This window comes from Camelus dromedarius, chromosome 30 (genome assembly GCF_036321535.1).
Source record: "Camelus dromedarius isolate mCamDro1 chromosome 30, mCamDro1.pat, whole genome shotgun sequence".
Lineage (NCBI taxonomy): Eukaryota > Metazoa > Chordata > Mammalia > Artiodactyla > Camelidae > Camelus > Camelus dromedarius.
The window spans coordinates 3,744,537-3,768,493 of NC_087465.1; the positions used below are offsets into that span (position 1 = coordinate 3,744,537).

Below are 23,957 nucleotides of genomic sequence, written 5' to 3' on the forward strand. Positions count from 1 at the left end.
CTGTAAGAATCTGTAGCTCTAAATAATCCCACTTCCCACAGTGAAATACTAAAATACCTTTAACATACAGGTGAGAAAAGGTCAGTATAAATGTGTTATAAAGAGATTTAAGTGGTGCCAGACACACTGCTACAAACTAGAAGTTTAAGGTCAGAGTTTAGGTAGGGGACGTAGTAGAAACTGATGTTGACTGCATGTTGTAGTGTGTGCTCAGCCCTCCATTGGGCATTTCATAACTGTCAGCTCATTGAATCCTGTAACAGCCAATGAGGAATCATAGTCATCTGCAGAACTGGAAAAGGATTTCAGAAAGTTCAAATCTCTTGACCTAAGTTGCATAGCTAAACTGAGTTAAGTCCTTGTCTGTAACTCGGAGAGCCTGTGGTCAAGATGACTAATGCCCATTTCCCCATTTTCAGAAATCTCTGCGGTCGTTAGGCGGGGTCGTGCTGCTGTAACAGCCCCCGCCGTCCCTGGTCTCACTGGCACCTGACTGATAACGTTTGAAGAGAGTGTTGTGTGGCTATTTCTAAAAGTATCATTAAAGGGTGAATTGATGCCTTTGTCCTTTTCATCTTTGACCTTTCCTGCATCTGCTGCCTGGAAGGTTCTGTGATGGCTGCCGTCTTGGTGATAACAGTGGTGACCGCACTCGGGGGATGGCTGAGTGAGGCGCGGTCAGGCGCTCAGGTCCCTGGAACATCACAGAGCAGAACCAACATGGAGGGCAGGGTTCACTTGCCTCTGGACTTTCCCACGACAGACACATTTATAGTTCTTACCTCACTCTTATTTAGGATCATTATTACAGATCAACCTCGCTTTTAAACTAATCTGGACCTCAGAACCTTGTAGAGGAGTGCTGAGCAGAAATGGAAGTATCTGGAAAAAGTCCCAAGTTCTCAGGTGGGAGGTGGCAAGTGCTCGGACTCTTCCCAGCTAGAAATCTGGTAATACTGTCAGCCAGTGGAAATGTTTGGTTCAAGTTGATCTTACTCATCTACCTTGAAATCTTTGTCACCCACTGAGTAAGACAAGTTCAGAATTTTGCTATGACTTGGATGCTTCTCCTGCTTTAAGCAGAGTCTCCCAGACTTGAACCCAGACTGGGGAGTACCCATGTACATGAAGAGCGCTAAGGGAACAAAACCCTGTTCCAGGAGGCCCTCTCTACCTGCAGTCCAGTGCTTGGATAGTTGAACTGGCTGACGCTCTCTGTCTCATGGGAAGCCCTTGGAAGTGTGGGTTCCAGACAGTGGCCTTAGCAGAAGTGAGACTGTGGTCTTAAGCCTTTCTCCACCACCTTCCATTAAGGGTTGTCTGCCAGACATGGAAACCAGCACAGCAGCAAACATCAAATAATAGGTGTGGCTTCTCCCCTAAAGCTCTGCTTCTGATGCCCCAAGGGAGTCCTCACTGAACGGAGACAGAGAGGCAGGTAGGGCAGGGCACAGCACAGGTGCCAGTCCTTGGGCTTAAAGCTTTATCTAGGCAAGGTCCTTGACAGGGGTTTAAATGCCCAGCAAATTGGATGAAATAAATCCACCAGAAGCCTCTGAGTTGTTGAGGCAACTAACTGTATTGCCAAAGGACTCCAAAACCAGGCTCGGAGCAAGCCTGTAATTCCCCACCTCTAGTTTGAGGCAACAGTCTGTTCAAGGAAGGACTGAGTCTGCAAAGCTTATCTCAGATGTGTCTTGGAAACATTGAGTAACAAAGAGCCATGCAGGACCGTGGCGGGCAAGAGCAGGGTGTGTGGCACAGAGCAGAACTGAGCAGGACCACGGAGAAGGAGCTTCCTTTCTCAAGAGTCCTCCTGATTCCTGCTCAGCAAAATTCCACCACATGGAACATCGCTGTGTTTGCCCTGCCCCCCCCATCTTATTTTTTAAGTAAGGTGTATTATGTTTTTAAAAAATATGCTATTGTTATAGAGAAACTTACAACTACGAGAAGAGGAATTCAAAACTGAAAAACACAGCACTATGAAATACACCCATCAGCAGACACCTAAGGCTGCCGGTTCCCGCGCAGTGTATTCTCAGTGTATTCTGAAAAGGTTAGGAGGCTGTGACCAGAGTTGCCAGGATCCCCCTGGGAACTGGAAACAGCGTGCAGCGGCGTGCAGCCCCCGCTCTGAAGGGCAGGACCACAGGTGACCACAGTGCGGGGTTTTGCTGCAGAGGGAGGAAGGCAAGGGGCGCCCCTAATTCTCAGCGGGGAAGGAGGTGAGGGAAGGGAAGGAAGCCACCTCCGGGCAGAGGAGGAGACCCGGGTGTGGTGCGGAAGCTAGAGAGGACTGGGCGCGTTTGGAGAGGAAGCAGCTCAGGTGGGCTGGAGCTGGGATGGCTGGCAGGAGGGGCTGGGGTAAAGGACCAGCAGGAGACAAGGCCTCTGCCTGCTTTTACTTTTGAATGGAAGGTTCTTTTTTTCTCCCCTCTCCTTCCGTTTTCTGTTCCTTTTTTGACTTTTTTTTTTTTCTTTTCTTTTCCTTTCTTGTCTTCTATTTTCTAATCGTGACCATCCTGCTTTCCAAGCTGCCTTGTGTGCTGAGTGTGATGGGAAAATTGCTCACCTTTTACCTTCTTGGTCATCAGGCCGTGAGCAGCCGTGTCTGGGTCTGATGCGGAGTGCTGCTCTGCACCAGAAATTCTGGACTTTGCGAGACTTGCAGTGAGTGGGAAGGCTTTGGGGTGGAGCAGGTCTGTGGGTTCCATCTGATAAGAGGATGCCTGGATATTTGGGGAAGTAGGCTGGGATGGAACTGTCAGTTGACACCAGCGTCTGTTCTTATCTTTTTCTATGATGGTGGAACCCTGGTCTTCAGCTGGTTCGTGCGCTGCACACTAGAGACCACACCGCACATCCTTTGCAGGCTGGCTTGGTCACATAGCTAACAGGATGTGGTGGTGGTGTTTGTTGGGGGTAGTGTCCACGGGTTGTCCTTAGAGGATGTTGATTCTTGGACTCTTGCGGGCAGGGATGTGGGTGTATTGGCTGAGGTTTCAGTGGTCATTGTGGACTGTTCTCATCATTGACATTTGGGCTGCAGTCCATGCAGAGCAGACGCAGGGGGATCCTGGGTCCCTGATGGCTATGGAGCAGCCCGAACACCTACCTCCAGGCTTTTTCAACCTCAGAGAGAAGTACTTCTACTTTCTTTAAGCCTATGCTTGTAACCCTGGGATTTTCATTTACCCTAGCTGAACGCAGTCCTCACTTGTAGGCAAGCCTCAGGGCAGAAAGGCCAGCTGGGAAACCAATGTAGTGGCAGGGGACAGACCTAGGAGCCTGAACTAAGGTTGTAGCCCAGGAGATGGTGATGACAGCCTTCGGTGACAGGCCAGAGGCAGAGCAGACGGGTCAGCTGACTGGCTGGATGTGGGGGTGCAAGGTGAAGTGAGCGCAGAGGGAGGCGTTACACCTGGGATTCTGGCTTAGGCGGTTTGGGTGGAGCATGGGAGGGGGAGCCCCCGGGGGAGTCTACAGGGTGAGCAACCCGAGGACGGCCTCCTGAGGATTGCTGATGATTCAGAGGGTGAGCGGTGGAGGTGGCCACCTGGCAGATACCCCAGGGCCAGGGGCAGAGAGGGTCACAGTATCAGTCCCGAGACATAAAAAAGGCCAAGGAGTGAAACCCCTGGAGATTTTTTCATCAAAACCCCTGTGATGTGGTGAATGTGGAGGCTGGAGCCGAGGAGGCTCCAAGGACGAGTTACTCTGGGCTGAGTTTTAAAGGCTGTTGTTACTTGTGGGGAGGAGAGAGGTGCTGCGGTCGCGGGATGGAGGTTTTTGTAAAGTGTCTTTACAAAAAGACATGGTCTTCACATGGTCTTCAGTGTGTTTCTGGGACGTGGGGGAGCAGATCGCGGTAGGAGGGGTTGAGATATGGGTGAGGGGCCTCCGAGGACGCCCTGGACGGATCGCCCTGAGCAGGCTTGCTGCGAACGAGGAGAGCGGCAGAGGCAGAAGCAGCGCCTTTGAGGACACTGCTTTGGGGAACTGAAGGAGTTTATGCCTTGAGCTTCAATTTTGTTGGTGACGTAGGAAAGGGACTTACCCTTGGGAAGGTAAGTGATGGGCTGTGGTGGTCTGGAAAAGAGAGGAGATCTGAGGCCACCCTGGGGACAAGAAGGAGGAGCCCTGAGGGGTGACGGGTCTGCCTGGCTTTGGATGGAGGGCGAGTGGGAGTTCTTTGCTCCCTTTGTAAGTTATGACGCTGAAGACCCGTGTGGGGCTGACCAGGGAAGCCCCAGGCCTGGAGGACGATGAGCTGAGCTAGCTTACCAGTCTCATCCCGGATCCCCAATCTGCAGTGAGGGTACCCAAGGGCACGTGCACTCTGAGGCACGGGCAGCGGACCTTTGTCGTTTCCACCCTGCGAGTGGCCTCCCCAAGGCAACGGGCAATAGTCACTTGTGCACTTGTTATTGGTTTGGTTTCCAGTTTGATAGTGAGCTTATGAAAAAAAGGGGGTGGGGGAATCCAGGCCACAGGCTCTCCTCGAAGGCCCTGTCTTGGCCTGTCCACAGGCAGCAAAGGGGAACTGCTTGGCAGCGTGGATGAGGAGTGAGCTGGGGGCGCTTGGATAATCCCAAAACAGGCGTTGAAGGAGCTTGGGTTTCTCTGCAGAGAACCGTTCTGCACGGGTATCTTGCCTGTCAGCTTCTTTGGTGGCCCAGATGCTCACTGGGCCACTTTCGCCTCAGGTGCTGACTCTCAGAGCTTACAGTTAGGTTTCATTCAAGCATCTCCGATTCACTCTCCCTCAAAGATTCTAAGTGATTTCACTTGACAAACCGTGACCACCTCAGCATTGGGACACTGAGGAGTCTAAAGGTCACCCGTGGCCTGGATTTCCCTCTGTCTTGACATCTGCGTGGACTGAATGTTTGTATTCCCCTAAATTCATGTGTTGAAGCCCCAACTCCCAGTGAGCTGGTATCTGGAGATGGAGCCCTGGGGAGGTAGTTAGGGTTAATTAGGCCACAAGGGTGGGGCTTCAGGATAGGATTAGTGCCCTCAAAAGAAGGAGCAAGATCTCTCTCTCGGAGGCCACGCAGAAAAGGAAGGCCATGTGAGGACACGGAGGACTGTCCGCAGCCGGGAGGAGAGCCCTCACCAGAAACCGAATCCGCCGGCTCCTCGGCCTCACACTTCCAGCCCCTCAAACTGCGAGAAAATACCTTTCTGTTGTTTAAGCCACCCAGTCTGTGGTAATTTGTCATGGCGGCCCCAGCCGACTGATACAGTATCACTGTGTAAAATCCAAGCCAGAAAAATGAGTAAGTGAAATAGAGGAGAGCAAGAGCAAGTGAGCAAGCGAGCATGGTCACAGGGGTCCCCTGCCAGGCTCCCTCTGATCCCAAGAGTTCCTGTTCTTGAGCCACATGCCGACCACCGGACGTGAGATGATGCTTCTGGGGGCAGGGCGCCCGCCCCCGGGGACGGCCCGTATCCTCCAGCCTTCTGAGTCTTTGATGCTGGGCTGTTGATCGTGGCCTCATGAGGATGAAATTTTGGACAGAAACTGGTAGGAAACCCAGGCTGGGGACACTTGCTCACCAGCGGCATGATCACCTCATTATTTATTACCCTGCAGAGCCCTCTGATATACACGTGCTCTATTCTCACATGACCGTTCAAGTAAATCTAAATTCAGTTAGACACTTGTGGGGGTATTGTGAAACCACAGTTATATTTCAGGCCTTTGTAGTAGTCCAGGCAAGACGCACTCCAATTAGAAATAATTGCTGTTACGACGTGGAGGGTGCCTGCCTTGCCCCAGACCTTTGTTCTCCGAAATCCCCAGAGAGGCTTTTCTTTATTTGTTGACTAAATAGACAGGCCCCTGGAATACACGCTTTTGGAATTGCCATATAGGAGCAATATTGTGCCTCTCTCTCAATTAACCTTGTCAACCAAGGATTTGGAGCATGAGTTGGCTATTGTAAGAAGGACTTTAATCCTCTCCTTGCACATCTACAGTGAAGTAAGATATGAAATAAAATGCCTTTTCTTCTTCGGAATATGCCGGATACCTTTATTATTCTTGTTTAAAGAAATAATGTGTATGAAGTGAGCTGCCCCCCCCAGCCGCAGTAAACATGAGTTCTCGTTTCATTATTGTAAAGCGAGTTCTTTTTTAACGGTTTCTGAATGGAATGGAAAGGAAATACAAGGGCAGAGTTGTCAGAATCATGCTGGCAGCTCACGAGAATTCAGTCACTCAGAGTGGATTCTAGACTCTATGTTCCCTGAGACTGTCACCCCTCTAAGAGCATCTTACCCCCAAGATACTCAAACTCTCATTTCTTTTGACTCTCAGAGTCTTCCAAGGTCTTCTCATCCCTTCCTGTTCCCCACACAATAGAAGCTAAGAGATAAGGGCTGCCGTTTCTCCTGCAAGACAGGTGCCCCCACCAGCCTGGGCAGGAGCACCAGGATTATGGTGATTAACGTATTTTTCTTCATCTTGCTTTTATAGTTAATTTCCAAAGCATGAAAGCAGTTGGCCAGTTGATTAAACTTTAAGAATACAAGAGATCTGAAATGAAGGCAGCCCTGATGAATACAAATGGACAAAATTGTTCATTCTGTGAAAAAGAAAAACAAACAAACAAACCTCACAAGAATCCCAGCTTGAAACACAAAGTTAAGCACATGAAATTAACGTCTTGAATATGCTTTCTGGATTGACAGGGAGCAGTTCATCTAACTCAGCAGAATGTCACTTTCTCTGAGGAAGAAGCAACCATTCTTGGGTCTCTTCTGGGGAAGGAATGTGATCCTACATAGGGTTTGGTCTAGGGTCACTGCCTCCTCAGGTCATCCCGGGAATGTGCAGTCAGGCTTCTGACACGGTGGCTCTGGTGTACCTTCAGCAGGGTTGGCACTTAGTCTGTGAGCACCCAGGGCTGTAGAAGTAAGTGTTTGTCCAGAAATAGACTCACGGACATAGAGAATAAACTATGGTTACCAAAGGGGAGAGAGAGAAATTAGGAGTTTGGGGAGTAACAGATACACACTACTATATATAAAATAAACAACAAGGAACTACTGTACAGCATAGAAAATTATCTTCAATTTCTTGTGATAACCTATAATGGAAAAGAATCTGAAAAAATACATATGTATGTAAATGAGTAACTGAGTCACTTGGCTGCACACCAGAAACTAACATTGTAAATCAACTACATTTCAAGGAAAAATAGAAATTTTAAAAAAGCAGCATTTGTGCGGCTACTCTGTAAAAGGGACATGCGAGGCTGGCCTTTTCTACCCCAGGTCAGCAAGGCCAGGGCTGCGAGCTTCGTGTCGTCTGGGGAGGGGGCTCTCCCGCTCAGCACTCACCCACGCTCGTTGGCGCTCAGCTCCACTTCCCCGTGCAGGCTCGAGCTCGGCTACCTGCCCCACTGCAGCCACCTCCCCAGGGACCAAAGCACAGAGCAGCTCACGAGAGAGGATTCTCGCTTCCGCCTCTGACACAAGCAGAAATGATGGAAGTGGGATTCTTTTCAAATTAAAAAAAAAAAAAAAAGCACAACAGAAAAGCAGAACGACATTATTTTCAAAGGTATTGGTTGAAGATTGGTTAAAGGTTTTCAAAGGCATTGGTTGAGTCCAGACAGCAGACTAAGAGTGGTGCTTGTAGTTTCCAGATACATTCTGTCGGGCAAAGGCACTTCTCCTCACTGAAACAGATGTTATGTCATGGTGGGTATCAGGGGACATCAGCCACAGAGCTGGGCTTCAGTCTTTCTTCTTTTGGCCAGTGAAGCTATCCATAAAATGAAGGGCACGCAAATATTCGGCCACAAGGATTCCCACCTTGAAGGGCAAGAAACTAAAGAGAACACAAGAGTGAACGTTCTTGGTTATCATTCATTGAAACATCTTTACCAGCTCTGCTGAAAAGCAGCGTCATCGACTTGTTGCAGAAGAAGTCATTCACACACGCGCGCATGAATGTGCCTGCCTCATGGTCACTCGGGGCTTGTCCGCTACATGGGAAGACGCTGGCCCAGGGTCTCTGTATCCCTCCTTGCTTTATTTATGTCATTTGCTCGCTTCCCCGTCAGTCTCCAAAGCGTCACTATTAGGACGCAGTAAAGTCTTGTGTAGTCGGAGAGCCCGGCTTGCGCCCTAGCTCTGTCCCTCACAGTGCCGTCCCCAGCAAGTCACTGAGCTCACGAGCCGCCCTTTCTTCCAGCTTCGAGTGAGGGCGTCAGTCTTTCTTTCTGGGAGTGCTGGGAGGATTTGATGCAGGAGCTCCTTAGACCTCTGGCAAGACCCAGCTAAGACTGGGTGTCCTCCCCTCCTCCAGGCAGAGCACTCTGACCCTGTCCACCCTGACATTCACCTTGCAGAGTGAGTGGAGGCACAGCAAACAAACCTGAGACTTGTCCTAAGAGTGGCGTCCCTCTGGGGGCAGCCCAAGATGCCCAGGGGGTGTCCTAGCAGTAGGGTAAGGAAAATGACCCTGTGCTCAGTGTCCCTCTGGGGCAACCCAAGATCCCCATGGGGTCCTGCCCGCTCCAGCTTCAGGTCTCCCGTCAACTGTTGCCTTCTGCATGAGACTCCACTGGGCACCACACTGACGACTGAATCTCAGGGTGCAGCGCTCTACCTCCCGCCCTGGGATTTCCTTCTCCTGCTTTGTATTTCCTTTAGATGTCGTCATAGCACTTACGACCTCCCAGAATGCCTTTCTTTCACTTTACTTTTTGTTTGTTCCCTCCACCAACCCCCCAAGAAGAGGATTTTCATGAGAGCAGGGACTCTTGTCTCTCTTTGCTGTAACCCAGATCCCAGGGTGGCCAGCAGTGCCGGGCACACCCTGGGCCCTCGGGTGCTTGTGGAGTGAGTGTGTGAAGGACTGTGTGGTGTGACTCCCCATCACTGAACGCCAGGTTTTCAAAGCCTTCTCAGGAACTCTGCAGATCTCTTTCAAATGGGCACAGAACTGACAGCCTATAAAGTAAATGTAACCTCTAAAATCATTCAAAAACATTGGAAAAAATTAAGTCCCATGTCCTTTACAATTGGAATTACAGTACCAACTCCATTTTCTCACGGAAGCTATGCAAATTTGAGGGACCAAAATTCATTAACAGAAATGTTTTCAGTGGCTCTCCTCGATAGGATGTGGAGTCAAGTTTTGACTGGATCGGCACATTACAGGAGCCATAGAAGCTGATACGGTTACCTTTTTAGGAACACCATAAAGTATATAAACTTTGGCATATACAGGTACATTTTTTCCTGCAGGATAGCATCTACTATCTTCCTGACTGCATATTCTGGCTCCAGAATCGGTAACAGAAAAGGACAGCTGGGGAGTCAAAAAGAAAACCCAAAGCAAGAAATTAATAAAAGCAGTTCTTACAAATTTGGATAAAACAGTTATAAGACATTATCATTTATCTTCTTCTTTCCCTTCCAGATTTGGTTTATCTCTCTCCTTACTCCCTTATCATCAATGTGGTGAGTGATAACTAGAGTTTGCTATGGAACATGATGATTCTCACGAATACACTGATGTTACGCACATGTGTGTGACGGTGTTGGTCTAAATATCGTACAGCATGTCTTTGAAAAGTAACTGCCTGTCATCTCACGAGTGCAGACTGGGCGTTTGTGCCCCTTTAATGATTTCAAGTCCTGTGGAATCGGGAATGAGGGCAGGATGGAGTCGGCTGGCTGAACGGGGCCGTGACAGGAGTGCCGAGGAGAGGGAGGAGCGGGCCTGGGCCTCGGGGTGGCTGTGCTTGGATACAGCCTTGAAAAACCATTCCCGTTGGACTCGACATCTTAGACACTGACACACTTGAGGAAAAACGTAATTCTGAAACCATTCATTATAAATCAGGATGACTCCTGGAGAAAATATCTTTTTAAACAACTTTAAAAAACAGATAGAACCTAATAAAATACATGACCAATCATTAAAACAAAATATAGTTTCTTGGAAATCAAAGGACATGCTTACCTAGTAGTGCAACCTTCAAACATTCCGGTTTTTATAAAAAATGGGCATACAATAGTGGTTTTGATTCCATTTTGTTTCTGGGCAAGTGTTTCTAGAAATATAGATTCAGCAAATCCGAAGGCTGCAAATTTACTTGCACAGTAATCTGAAAAGGCAAACAATGCTAATGTATGGTGTGAAGTTTGTAGAAGGCATCACATTAACGTTTCCGTGACGCGAGCAGCACCAGGGAATGGACAGCAGCGCCAGAGTGCGTGCTTGAGCGCTCGCACTCGGCTTCGCCCGGAAGAAGTGAGGAGTGAGAGAGAAGGACCGCCGTCATCTCTAGGTCAGTTGACAATGACCAAGCAGACTCCAGGGGGAGCAGGCTGCAGGGAGCCTCCCGGGGGTCGCCCAGCTGGGCTTTATTCCTGCTAGTGAGCGGTCAGACGCCGTGCCAGCTGTGACGTGGGTACAAGATGTGCGTCCAGTCCCTGTCCCAGAGCACCTCAGCCCCACTGAGGCAGGAAGGCTCACAAAAGAAGAGAGAAAGTAGTAAGCGAAGTAGGAGTCCATGCGGCGGAGAGCAGCGTAGGGCGTGACAACGCGGGTCCATTTTCTTCCAACTCTAATTCTTCCTCTTTCAGAAGGGAGACAGAGGACTCGGTACTGTCAACCTGAGCTTCTCAAGTATATTGAAGTTCAGGGGGAGTGGGAAGATTGAGCTTTCTGTCCTCAGTCACCCTCACTTCAAGTAAACACCTGAGTACTCAGTTTGCTGCACGGAGACATCTGGAGGAAAGGCGTTCACGCGGTCCTAAGCTCTGCTTTGCCTCGCACGGTCAGAGGGGGCAAGAGCTGTACGCTCCCTTGCTCTGCCAGGGAGCGGCCGCTACAGCCAGCCAGGACTAGGCTGCAGGTGTCAGGGGTGGGGTTGGCCGGCGCCGCCGCTGCCCTGGATGGTGGGTAAGGTGAGAGAGGAAGGGACGGGGAGCCGCTTCTAGGGGCATCTGAGGCATCTGGAGTAAGTGCAGCTGCCCGAACCCCTGCACCTCTGAGAGTCGGATGAGCAGATATGGCCCGGGACCAGGGAATCTGCATTCTAAGCAGCACCCGTGGTGGTTCTGAGGCGGGGGAGCCGCCACCCACCCTGTGGGGACTCACAGGGCTTGCACTTGTTCCTCAGGGGAGCAGGGTGTGGGAGAATCTTGCATCTGAGCATAGAGGTATTGCATCCAAAAAAACAACAAAAGGATTAATAGGATCAGCAAAGACACTTGCAGTATTTCAAAGCCCTGTATTTCTCAGACCTGTAAGAGAGGTGATAACACCTGATGAATTCTAAGAAGGACAGAGGAAGGGAAAAGCAGGGAGATGTGTGAAGACTAGTAGCACCTGGGGTGACCTGTGCTTCTGGAAACCTGTCTGTGTGGCTGACACGTACTGTGCTAGGTCTAGTGTTGTGAATCTTGCTCCGGCGTGCTAGGAAGTGTCCCACTGGCCAGCTGGGTTACAGTTAGGGTTCTCAGGGGCGGGCCTGAGCCCACACTCAGGACGTTTGCCCCAGGGGAAGCCCTGGGGGGCAAGGACAAGACTTGCACCCCTCTGAGAGGGAGCTCCCGAGTTGGCCTCCTTCACCGAAGATCTTGGTGTATCTCTTTGTCCCCTCCCCACTGCTAATGTCGTCAGGTGGGAGAAAAGAAGTGACAACCACTTCCTGCAGGTCTTCAATAGAAAGCAAAGAGGTTAACTGTAGGTTTCTTGAAGTGAAGAAATTTCTCCAAACTCATGGCTAGCGGAGACTACTTAATGGGAACTTCATAAGGCGGAAGGGCCCCCCTTTTCACCCTGGTGACAGTGCTAGGTGAGTTTTGGGGGATGGTGACCATGCTAATCTCTTGTGTAAGAAATTTATCAGTAGGGTCTCTCTCTTTTTCTTTTTCTAAACCCAGGGGGTTGCATAAGACCTCATGACTCCAAAGTGCACATTTCAGCATTGTGCAGGTATAGCTGATGGGCAGTTTTGCTGCACAGTGAATTTAGGGCAGCAAATCCCTGCTGATTATTCACAGCTATTAACCAAGTTACAGTCAAAAAATTCTGCATTTATGAAATACTACATTTCTCTTACCTGCCAGTTGGTTTGTTCCAATTAATCCAGCTGAACTTGAAATGCAAACCAAGTGTCCATGGTCATTAGCAATCATAGCAGGTAGAAAGGCTTTATATGTCTAAGAAGAGCAAAGTAAAATGTTTGACATTTTATACCACGTTTTATTTTATTTTTTCAATGTATGATTACTGTGATTGAAAAAAATTTTTAAGCTCAAAAAGTACCCGAAAGCACTGGGATAGTAAAACTTAACATCTGGAAAGTGACCATCTTAACTTATTTAACCTGTTAAATTTCCTGATGGCAATTCCAATATTATTAAAAAATAAGTTACTCAGACTTATATTTTGCTCATATTTGCCTTTCAAAAACACAGTATGAAGACAACAATCGAAGCAGTACAGGGAAATCTTAGCTGTGGCAGTCGCAGTCCACAAACCAGCGAGAGCACTGAAGGATCTGATTATTTAGATTTACAGCGCCTTTTTGCCCCATGGGCTTATGTTTGAATTTCAAGTGTTCCTGAACATTGTTCACAGGGCATGCGGCTGTTGCCTTTGGTTTAAAAATATCACTTTGTTTTTAAACTCATCTTTACTTCTTTGAACAGCGGTTTCTTATTTTTATCTCGTGTTATAAAAGAGAGTCTTTGTGAGCAGGGACGCACGCTGTGTCTCAGTACGTAGAATACCGTCACCTTGCCCGTGGGAGCCGGAGAAGGAAGGCACAAGCCAAATAAGCATCGGGAGGTGTGCTGCGCAACAAAGGGATGATGAATCAAATCGGGATGGTTGCCTGTTTCTGTGAAATAAGTGTCTACTTCATGTTTTCAAATATGAATACATATGAGAAAAGGGATCCTGTATAAAAGTCAAACCACCTTTGTCTGCATCGCAATGAGTTTCAGAGGGAAAGTAATGTAGAGAGAAGTGGAAAATCAAAACCCAGCAAACAGCAGTGTGATGAACGGTGCTCTGGGCTCCGATGGTCCGTGATGAGTCACTTGGCTTCCCCGTGGGGACACGCCCCTTGCGAGCATGGTCGCCGTGAGCTCTCCGACCCTTAGCAATTACGTGCCTACTCTCTGCAGGCACTCAGAGGATGTATGCAAACTCGCTGGGAAAGGGTGCACAGGTGTGAGGGCGGGAGGGGGGGCCCGGGGGCCCGGGAAGCACGGCAGCTCAGGAACAACTAGCAGGGGAGAGAGAAAGAACAGAAAGCAGACACCATGACAGAGACGGGGACGAACAGGTGGGTGAAGAGCACAGAGTGGAGACTCTTTGGAGATGACACCTTCATCTTCATCCTGACTGTGCCTTCTGACTTCGTCCTCGCTAAGTGGAGGGGTGTTTGGAACAAGACAGCATCAACCATCTGCAGCCGTTCTTGAAGGAACATGGTGGCCACTTAGCTCTCTGAATCTTTCCATCTTTCTCCTGAAAACTATACAGAACACCGAGAACACCGCCAGCACCATGGTGGTTCTGGGGAACCAGGGGACAGGAAACCTACACGCTCCGAATGGGATGTGAAGGCTGTCACAGGAGCGCTGGGCGGGAGAACCTGTGGATGGTGTGGAGGGATGGAGAGGGGTGTCTCAGAAATGTCCAGCGAACACTCCCTCCCGGATGGAGAGAGCTGGCCCAGGGGAGGGCAAGCTGTGAGCAAGAGCCCGGAGAGGCAGGGCTGGGGCATGTGCACAGCTGGGGAGGCTGGCGTGGCTGGTCTCTGCAGAGGCCAGGAAGGTGCATCTTGGAAGCGGGCACATGGCCTTGGAAGTCAGGACGGTGCCTCTTAATGCCCGTGGCACAGAGTCACCAGGGCTGTCGGGGGAACTCTCCTTTCCCTCGTTAGGTTCTGAGTGAGGCGACCGTGAGTCTTGGTTTGTCCAGAACAGACCTGATTGATGCTTGTGAATCACTCCTCCTCTCACTTCAAAAGGTTTCCAGCCTAGGCACATGGCAAGGTCACTTGATTCTTGAGCTGTCATCTTTAACTTCTGTGAGCCCTTACCTCACTGAGCTGTTTTAAGGGTTATTCGTGAGGTGCCTGGGATGGACCCTGACACAGCCTGGCCATTGGCACATGGTTATGACGTGAGGACAGCTGTGTCTCTGTAGGACTCCCTGAGCAGACGCTCTGGGAGATACAGGTTGAGTTGGATCAGGAGAGGGCAGCTGGGTAGACTAGGACAAGTCTGAAACTGAGAAATCTGGGCTTTGTTTAGAGGCTAATACTATTACAAGAGAGCAAGAGGAAGGTGCTTCTAACATCAGAGTAACTTTATATTTATGACGAGAAGGAAAAATAGTTACCCATAAATGTGCTTTGAAATTCACATCAAAAGACTTTTCTATAAGCTCGTCTGGGCAGTCGAGGAACTTTCTGCCTGTTACGATTCCAGCATTGTTGATTAGGATGGAAACGTCACCAACTTCTTTCTTAACCTGAATTAAATAGTAAGAGCAGAACCACGAATGCAGCACAGGCACGGCTCGGCTCCAGGCCGCCCGCAGTAAAGTGGATATCGCAATAAAACGAGTCACACAACTTTTTTGGTTTCCCATTGCGTATAAAAGTTACATTTACACTATACTGTAGTCTATTAAGCGTGCAATAGCATATATCTAAAAAAGTACATTCTTAATTAATTTTTTTTGATAAAAAATGCTAACCATCACCTGAGGCTTCAGTGAGTTGTGGTAGTAACAAAGACCGCTGACGAGAGATCCCTGTAACAAATATAACAGTATTGAAAAGATAAGAAATACTGTAAGAATTACCAAAATGTGACCTTGAGACACGAGGTGAGCAAATGCCGTTGGAAAAATGGTGCCAATAGACTTGCTCAAGGCAGGGCTGCTACAAGCTTTCAGTGTGTGAAAAACCTTCCAATTGTAAAGAACACAGAATCTGTGACTTGCAATGAAGCAGAGCACAGTAAAACGAGGTTTGCCCATAATCCCTTCCGTGATCTGGGTTTACTTTCCCTTAGTTTTACGTGCTTCCAGGCCCTGTTAACCCAGAACGAGTTAAACACTCTCAAAACAAAGTGTGTTTTATTTCCTCTGCAGAGGCAGTGGTGCACTAGAGACCCAGGTCTGATGCCTTAATTCTCATTCCCCTACTTCTTGTGGCGGTCCCCACGCTGCAACACTACTTTCCTTCTACTGGTGGAGCCAGTCTTGTGCTCAGCGATGAGCAACTTTGTCCTGGGCTCTGTGTCAGCAGCGCATCATTTGAATTACCGCGATGGGACCCCAGGCGTTACAGCTGTGCCGTGTGAATCAAGACCCAGCACACAGAGTGAGTAGGGAGGGCGAGGAGGGTGTGTGATACTCCCACATGTGCTACAGACACACAGCACAGCTCCGAGCCCGTCTGTCCTGTTTTCATCAGCTGACTGGTTCTCCTCCCCACCACGAACTTTTAGGCGTAAGATCTGTGAAGTAGGAGTCAGAGGGGGTCCCGTCTGCTGCCCACAGTAGGTTCTCAATAACTTTAGTTTTAGAGATAAGAATTCTGGGAGTGCCACTGGCACCTTCCGCTTGCAGCAGACCTTCAGTGTGTGAAGCTGGCTCTTGGTCAGAAACGGGCTCAGGATGTTCCAGGCTTGATGACAGGTGGTGGGGCTGTCCCTTTGCACCTCTTCGTGTTTTGAGTTTTGTTCCTGTCATTTGTGTCACACAGCAGGGGCCTTGTCCCGCAAATCAGAGGGAACCCTGGGTCACAGCTGCTGTGGGCTGCCAAGAGGCTCCGAGCAGGGCCAGTTACATCGCTAGGCCTCTGTGTGTGTGCGTGCGTGCGCACCTGCCTGTGCAGGTGGTGCAGTTTGGCACAGGGAGGGTGTATCACTGAAGCCAGGCGGATGCTCCCACCTTTGTCACCTGCTGCTGTGCAAGGCCTGGGTCTCAGCCACGAGGGTGACGTGTGCTCGGTAACTGCTAGCCAGCTAGATCTGCAGCCTCGGGGAAACTTAGGATGAAATCAAGGCTGAGGAAACCTCACATTTTATGTTGAAGTTTTCAGATAAAAGCACTGGAAACAATCTAACTTAAAGTCTGATGCAGAGAGAGGCTAAAATATTCAATCAAATCCGAGTGGCACAGTGGTGAGAGTTGCTGAGCCCTGCGTGGGGGAAAACCACGCCGGTTAGGGCTGCAGGCTGGAGGCTGATGTCCCAGCTCAGCCAGGGACGGCAAAGCTACAAGTGACATCTCAGAGGGATAGCAGGTGCATGATTCCTCTGCCACCAAACATGTGACTAAAGCCTGCTATCATAAACTTGATGTGCGAAGCATCAGACTTGAAGTTCAAAGCAGGCAACACCAGGGTTTTGTTATCCATGACTTGCATCTTGGCTGTACAGAAAATTGTATGTTTATGACTCCTACTTTAAATATACTAACCTAAGCACTTGTGACAGGCTTTTTCATGTCAGTAGTCTTCCGTGCTATTGTCTATTTCCTACATAGGGTTATCCTTTTTTTTTTTTAAAAAAGGGTTGTCTTGCTCCAAAGTCTACTTTTTTCCCTTTAAATTAGTACAGAAAGGCATCAGGAGTATTCAGCCTCTGCTCCGTCAGGGAGAAAAGGGCGTCACTGTCTGTGACTTAACTCTACATTTAACTAGTACTGATCGATGATAACCCAATACAGTTCTCATCCTTGGGCGGAGGATCAGCTTGCCCACATTGTGTTGTTTTCATAAGGGGCCCAGGACTGACATCTTAGGGAGGATGCAATAGATTTTAGTATTTCATAGTTTTCTTTTTTGAATCCATTATTTTCCTCATTTTAAGAATGTGGCAACAGCCTGTTCAACCTTCAAAGACAAGCCTCCCGTATTAGTTGTGCCCTCCTGCCAGCAGGATTTTGTCACGAACGTCCTCGCTCTGGAATCAAGAATCCACAGGAAGACCGTGCGTGCCCCTGTCTAATCTCACCTGCCGGGGATGGCTGGTTTGAGGTTCCCAGCCACTACTTACTAGTCCTGGCGGGCAACAGGGAAAGGTCTGCTTCTACCAGTGACCACATGGTTTAAGAGATGAAACAATCTTGAAATTTGACTTTGGATATCAGGAATCAGTAATAAACCTTAAGAAATTTTCACAGATGCTACAAATAGAGGGTTTTTTTTTTCCGTTGCAACCTTGCAGTCAATTGGAAGTACGCCAACAAATCAATTCTGATTTTCCTCGTCTAAGGGAGCACTGCATACACAGTCATGTCACATGCATGCCCTGTGAAGGGTGAGTGGCAACTCCATAGTTCCAGTATGGTCTTGTGTTTATTATTCATAATACTGTCTCATCTGGGAGGCCGAGTAGCAAGGTGGACTTTCTGAACTCGGTGCCAAGCTGGGAGCTGGGGACACAAGCTCTCAAAGTTTTTGGGGACCTTGGAGATAAAACACTGTTATACAGCTCTGAAACTCTGCACCCAGATCATCCCTCTAAGGGATAAAACTCCTCTGGTACCTTCCCTCTATCAAGAACAAGAAGAAGGAATGGTTGGTTTAGAGTTTCAATCTCTTATGCTCTTTCGTGTTTAAATAGGAACCAGACTGCTTAAGAGTGGCCGTGGAAGTCGTCTGCATCAGTGTAAGTCAACACGCCAGGTGATCGGTGCTCCAAGTGCAAAGAGCTGAAATTGTCAGGGTGACTGCGGCAGACACCCCTGCACTCTGAAGGGTGGTCCCGGCATAAGCCCACGCCAGCTTGTCAGTTTGGATCCCTAGACTGACCCGGGCAGCCTGCGTTCGGTGATGGTAGGAACTGATGTGTAAAATATAAAGCAAAAGACAAACTTAAAAGTTAGAAGCCCACCTGCCAGGGACCTGCAAACCTTTCCATTAGGGAGTGACACAGGAAGCAGCAAAGAGACCCTGGTTAGAGCCTGCAAGCTGTGAGAGAGCCTGCCGGCACGGTTGGGCTGCCAGTCACAAGCCCGTCCGCTTCCCTCCTTGTGAAATCGGCAATTCTGAGATCCACAGAAAAGTGGCCCGGGAGAGTGATGTGTGGACCAATGAGAGGCCAGGGAAATCCTCATGAAGGAAAAGAGGTAGCCACAAACACGTATGTACCTCGGTGAATGAACACGCTACCCTCACCCCTGGCCACCGGCGCTCTGGTTTCCTAAGAGCACTCTTTCTAAGTGCATCTGTCTCATCGCCAAAGGAGCAGCTACAGCTAAGGATCTTTGGGATGAATAGAATATTCTGATTTCCATCTGACAACTTAAGAGAAATGCATGTTCAGTGGCAAGCACTGTCAGGAGTTGGGGAAACAACCAGACTTAAAATCAGACTAGAGACGGGTTCACGTCCTGGCTGAGTCACGTGCTAGTTCTGTGACCCTGAACAGGTTATTTCATATCCCTGTTTTTCAGTTTCTTTACCCTCAAAGAGGGGTGCCACCACCCATCTCTTACACTGACTGTAATGGGGTCCAGCACGGCCAGCACGCGTGCTGGTTAGAGGATGTAACTCAGAGTCAGCGGACTCAAGTCCCAGCTGTCGCTCTGCCACTCGTTACCTGTGTTTCTCAGGTGAGCAACGTGCCTGCCCTAGGTCTCCATTTCCTTATCTGTGAAGTGGAGGTAGCGATCGGTCTGGCTTTATAGGATTATGGTACAGTTCATATAGGGTGCTTAGCATGGTGGATTGCAGTGGTGAAAACTCAAAAACGCTCATTCCCACCCCCCCAGTACTTTTTTAAGTTAAAGGGATGTGGAGAGAGGCAAACAGACAAAGAAACTGATGTATGTCAAAGTGTGTGCCTTCTCCCCAGAGGAAACGGGAAGCACCCCGAGATGTACCTGATTGGCCACCCTGTACACTTCCTCCTTCCGGCCACAGTCACAGGTGTAGGCGTGGACCGTCATGGCTCCAGCATCCCAAGCCATCCTGCGCGTCTCCTCGTTGCCTTCCTCATTGATATCCCAGAGAACAAGCACTGATCCCAGGTGGGCAAATTGGACGGCTAAGAGCCTTCCAAGTCCACTCCCCGCACCTGTTATAAGTACGATTTCACCAGCAACATTCTTCGGTGGCTTTGGGATTAAGGCAAAAATCGCAGCCTCCAGAAAAGCAAACATTGCCTTTACTAAGAAAATGGACAGTTCCTTGGCTGTGTTCACGCTGGGCGCCATGTTCTGGCGGACACCTGTAATGAAAGAGAGACTCACGTGAAGACCCAGGGATCCCTTCCCTCTGGGTTTGCTTACTACACGGAGCACGTGGTTTTCTGAAATGGTGGAAGAAACAAAGCAGTGTGATGTCAGCATCTCTCGGTTCAGAGCAGAAGCAGACTCCGAACTTAGAAAGGGATGGGAACCCACAGGGTCTTGTCTTGGCTGACTTGTGCTCAGAGCCCCAAGCTCACTGCACACCCGCGTACCTGCTGAGTGTTACCTGAGACGGAAACGTTCATCAACCAGGAACTGTAACTATGCCCAAATTTAACCCAAAGGAGAAAGCTCACTATTTCTCATAGTTAACCTTTCTTCATAATAATCACACATCCTGTTGATTGATTTCATGTCAGAGTCTTGACCTCGTTGTGATTTATGACATAACTGCTACCCTTCTGGTTTTATTTTTGCCTCCTTTTAGGTTTCTGTTTTCTCATCTCTACTGTTGTTCTTCAAAATCTGAGATTCAAGAGGAAAATGTAAAATTGTGTTTGTATAACCTACCTGAAGAGGAGCAGTTAGACTTGCTAAGGCTTTCCCCACTGATTCGCCATCAGCACAGTGTACCTGCCCTACCCCCTCCAGGCTCTGCAGCCCCTGCGCGATGTCACGTACCACTGGGCCCTGTGATTGTAGGACACAGTGACAGATGGCTGGGCCCTACCCCTGCCTAGCCGTGGAAGCTGGGGCAGGCCACGCAGCCACTTTGGCTCCCAGTCTCTTCACCTTTATGGGTCCTGTGGCCTCGGGTGGTTTTGCAGATGGAATGAGAGTGTCTGTACGTGTGACCACAATACCAGCCCAAAGTAAGCACTTTATGATGTTATCCTGTTTCTCAGACTCATAGTGCTGCGTACAAGAAGGCACTCGATAGGTTTGCTGAACAACTAAAAGGCCTTCCCTTGACAAACTCATACAAGGCTCAATGCTTGTATCCTATCAGTCACTTTAGTGAGAATGAGCTTATAAGATGCTTTACTAACAGCCAGCTGAGAAAGAAGGGAAGGTCTTATTTCCTCCAGATCAAGAGAAGGGGCCTACTGTGTTGCGGGAGGTAGGGGAGGGGGCTTCCATGAATAAGGTGGCCAATTGAGAGGCGGAGATAAAGGGCAGGAGATGTACTTCATTAAAGAACAGCAGTTCTTCCCTTACTTTGCAGTTTGGCTGAGGAGAGACTAGTTATCACAGATTCACCGAAGCGTGGTTAGACCCTTAGGAAATTGTCCTGACCTAAATTGTTGCTTCTTGGCTGATTCTCCAGGCAAGACTGAGGACCTAAGAGAACATGTGTGTGGTTTAGCCGAGGTCCTGTACTAGCTCCTGCAGGCCAGGTGAGTTCATCATTACGTTTACTGAGCACTGACCCTGCACAGGTCCGATGGTGGGCAGCCTCCCATAACCTCTGCCCCATAATAAGGGTCTAGTAAAGCAAGAAATACATCATTACAGGCTGTAGTATTATAAAGAAAAATGGAAGGTGCTCTAGAGAGCAGACAGGAGATCTGCTTTAGTTTGGGATCAGAGGAGGAAGCAACAGGAGAGCCTTGTGGGAAACTGACATTTAATTGGATGTGTACATGATGCAGGGTGTGGGGCAGAGAGATCTGGGAGTGGTTTGCTTGGTACAGGAACAGAAGAGTTTGAGTCTTGAGGTAGGTTTGCCCTGTGTCCAGGGCTGTCCAGGCCATAAGAATGCTGGCAGTGGGGGGACATGGATGTTCTGGTCCAACAAGGAGTACTGGGTTTCACTTTGGATGAACAGGCTCTCAGACTCTCTGCCACTTTGCTTGGATTTATTTTCATGGAATAGCTTGTGGATGATTGATTGGGTCACGCAGGCTGTGCAGAACTTGGAAAGAATGTGCCCTGATGGGTGAACAGTCTCTCGTTTTCAGCACACAGTCAGGGGTGGGTACCAGCAGACCAGAAGGAAGAAGGTCAGACTTCCCACAGGAGTGTGACATCTTGGGCACACTCTGCAGGAGGCAGCTGGGGTGCTGCCAACACTCCTTCCATGAGAAAACCCACACCTGGCCATGCATACTGTGATGTAAGTCCACACCAGGAGGACAGAGTTCTGCCTCTCTCCTCAGTGTCTCCAGCACCATGCAGGTGGCTGGAAGTCTCACCACTGACCTGGCTGACATAAAAGTAAGTGCTGGGGGTCCTAGACTTCAGTTTTCTGCTGTCTCAATGCTCACGTGATGCAGCCCACTAATACAACACAAGCCCACTGTTAACCCCTGTCTTGGCAGATGCTTCCTAAGTCCTTAAGAGCTTGGCATCCTGAGGTCCCCTTCATTTGGCGTTCAGGGTGTCTGCTGGGGACCTGCACAGGCGGTGAGATCTAGAGATGAAAGTCTGGATCTGCCACTAACCTCTCTGCATCCCTGTTAAAAATTGTTGCATCTCTTGTGCCTCAGTTTCCTCCTCTGACTAGCGGGATTCTACTAGCACGTACTGAAATTTATGACACAAGGAAGGTATGGAAATTGAAGGAGGTTAATACAGGTGAAGAATTAAGGAGTATCATATGGTCAGGGCTACTGCATATGGAACTTCTGAGCAAATTTGGGGGAAAAAAAAAGGCCCCTGCTGCCCTGGGCATAGCCCTCTCCCAGACGCAGAGGGTGGGGCCAGAGGACTTTGGGCTGGATTTCCACACCTGCCAGGTTACTCATCATCTCCCCTCCTTTTCCCCACCGTCTCCCCCAGTGTGGAAGCCTTGCCAACAGTGCCAGGCACCTAATGGCAGCAAAATAAATATCAGCTGGGGCTCTGATTGCTGTTCCTGCTGGCATGTGGATCACCGATCCCTGGCTGGCCCAGTGAAAGAGGGTTATGGCAAGCGTACTTGCAAACACGAGTAAATGTCCGGTTTGGTTTTAGTGTAAAACCTCCTGCTTAGGAAGTCAGGGAGCGTATGTGTTAAATTTAATCAGGCTGAAGACTTTTTTGGTGTCTCCATCCCACGGCCTCCCCACTTAGTCCAGAAGCTGAGCTAACTTGGTGCAGTGTAAACAGGTGACGTCCACTTCCCAGTCCAGGGCGCGGCCGCAAGTCTGCCCCATGGGGTGAGTTGAGGGGGCTGGGGAGAGACGGGTAGATGCAGAGAGCAGCAGAGTGCAGGCCACCTGGGCAGAGTGCACCGAAGGGGACCAGGGAGGCATCCCACTCTGCTCCGGGATGGGGAGGGAGGCTAGCAGCTCCTCCTCAGGGACCTGGGGCGCGTGGGCAGCCGAAGAGGTGGGCGCCTACGGGACGCTGCACCCTGCGCTCCCTCTGGCTCGTCCCCCTCCATCACAGCCCCCGGCCGCGGCCTCTAACCGTCCGCAGCTCATAACTGCGGGCCTCGCATGCCCAGAGGTCAGCTGGCCCCCCAACCCACCCCTTGGTCCACACCTCTGCAACTCACCCAGGTCACGCTGCCCTGCTGCAGCTGAGAAGCCCGCCTGGTCCGCAGCAGGCGCCGAGTCACTGGCTCGCAGCCGAGGGAGGCTCGGAGTTTATCCAAGGGCGGGACTCCGCGCCCGCCTGGGGGTGGGACGCCCTGGGGGCCTGCGCACCACGTTGGCCACGCTCTTTCTTCCTCCCTCCCTCCCTCCTTCTCTCTCTCCCCCTCCCTCTCTCTCTCACCCCTCCCTCTCTTTCTTTCTTTTTTTTTCCCAGGCGGCCAGATTCAGAAGCTGGCAATTCTGTCGCGGGGACCCGACGCGCGCGCCGGGATTCCGAGCACAAAAATCACTCGGGGACGTTTAAAAATTGCGACGTCCCAGCTGCACCCTGGATTATTAAATCAGAATTTGTGGGTTAGCAGGGGCCCTGGCACTAGCAATGAAAAAGTTCCCCAGGTGTTCCCAAAGCACATCCTGAGGTTGGGAACCCTTGCGGAAGAGAACAAAGGGCGGCAGATGCCAGTCCGATGCAGCCGCGGTGAGGGAGCCAGGTCCCGCCTGTGCAGCCTGCGGCGCGGGGCGCAGAGGCCAGTTCCCCGCAGCGTCTGACGCCTCCGCGTAGGGTCAGGGGCCACGGCTTCTCCGGCGCCGGGCTCCGGCGTGTGGGCATGGGGGAGCCGGGCGTGGGTGTGGCGCTGGCAGGAGGCCAGAGAAGTGGGCGAGGGAGAAGTCTGTCTCAACAAGATGAGGCTGAGAACAAAAGGAAGCCAACAGTGCTTCCCAAACAGCCGGTACTTAGTCAACGTCTTCTCTACTTACGAAAGTTCAGAAGACGCAGTGCTACCTTGGCCAAGAAAAAAAAGATAAAAATCAGTGAAAAACCTTAGCTAATGATTTAATATGTCACCACTGAAATGCTTATGCTAGAGAGTGGAGTTTGATGGGTGGTGAAAGGGGCAGAAATATCAATAAATTATGAGGTGCTGAAGGGAAGACGGAGAGTTGGGTCAAGATTGCATTTCGAATTCACCCCCGGTTGAGTGAATTCTTGGAGAGCATGGTTAGCCAACCTATATCTGGGACACACCTGGATGTGGGAGGGACTGCACATTTGTTCCTTATTTGGCTGCGTGAAGGGCCGGGAGAAGTGGATGTAGGGGAGAGCCTTGAATGTCATTCCAGTGTTTAGGAGGTTATGGTGTGTTCCGTGGGCGGTGGTGAGCTGTGAAAAGTAGCTGTCCTGTGGGAAGGGGAATGGGGGAGGTGTGTGTGTTGTTGGCTTTAGC

The 23,957-nt window shown here is 49.9% G+C and overlaps 1 protein-coding gene across 1 annotated transcript; it reads right to left on the minus strand.

The window, feature by feature from the left end:
- Positions 1-7,566: 7,566 nt before the first annotated feature.
- On the minus strand, positions 7,567-22,880 carry LOC105097050 (epidermal retinol dehydrogenase 2). The gene is made up of 7 exons (XM_010989528.3): positions 22,692-22,880; positions 18,902-19,248; positions 14,399-14,530; positions 12,102-12,201; positions 9,992-10,136; positions 9,209-9,334; positions 7,567-7,846 (listed from the first exon to the last, which is right to left on the minus strand). Exons 2-7 carry the CDS (start codon positions 19,232-19,234, stop codon positions 7,753-7,755), a joined length of 930 nt encoding a protein of 309 aa, XP_010987830.1. The 5' UTR covers positions 19,235-19,248; positions 22,692-22,880; the 3' UTR covers positions 7,567-7,752.
- Between the last annotated feature and the right edge of the window lie 1,077 nt (positions 22,881-23,957).

What these genes read in the sequence shown, in the direction of transcription:
- LOC105097050 (XM_010989528.3), bottom strand. Translation starts at nt 19,234, where the DNA reads ATGGCGCCCAGCGTGAACACAGCCAAGGAACTGTCCATTTTCTTAGTA. An exon ending in TGGAACAAACCAACTGGCAG is followed by an intron (nt 10,137 to 12,101) that starts GTAAGAGAAATG and finishes TTGCCTTTTCAG; the next exon opens with ATTACTGTGCAAGTAAATTT. An exon ending in TTTATGGTGTTCCTAAAAAG is followed by an intron (nt 7,847 to 9,208) that starts GTAACCGTATCA and finishes TGTTCTCTTTAG; the next exon opens with TTTCTTGCCCTTCAAGGTGG.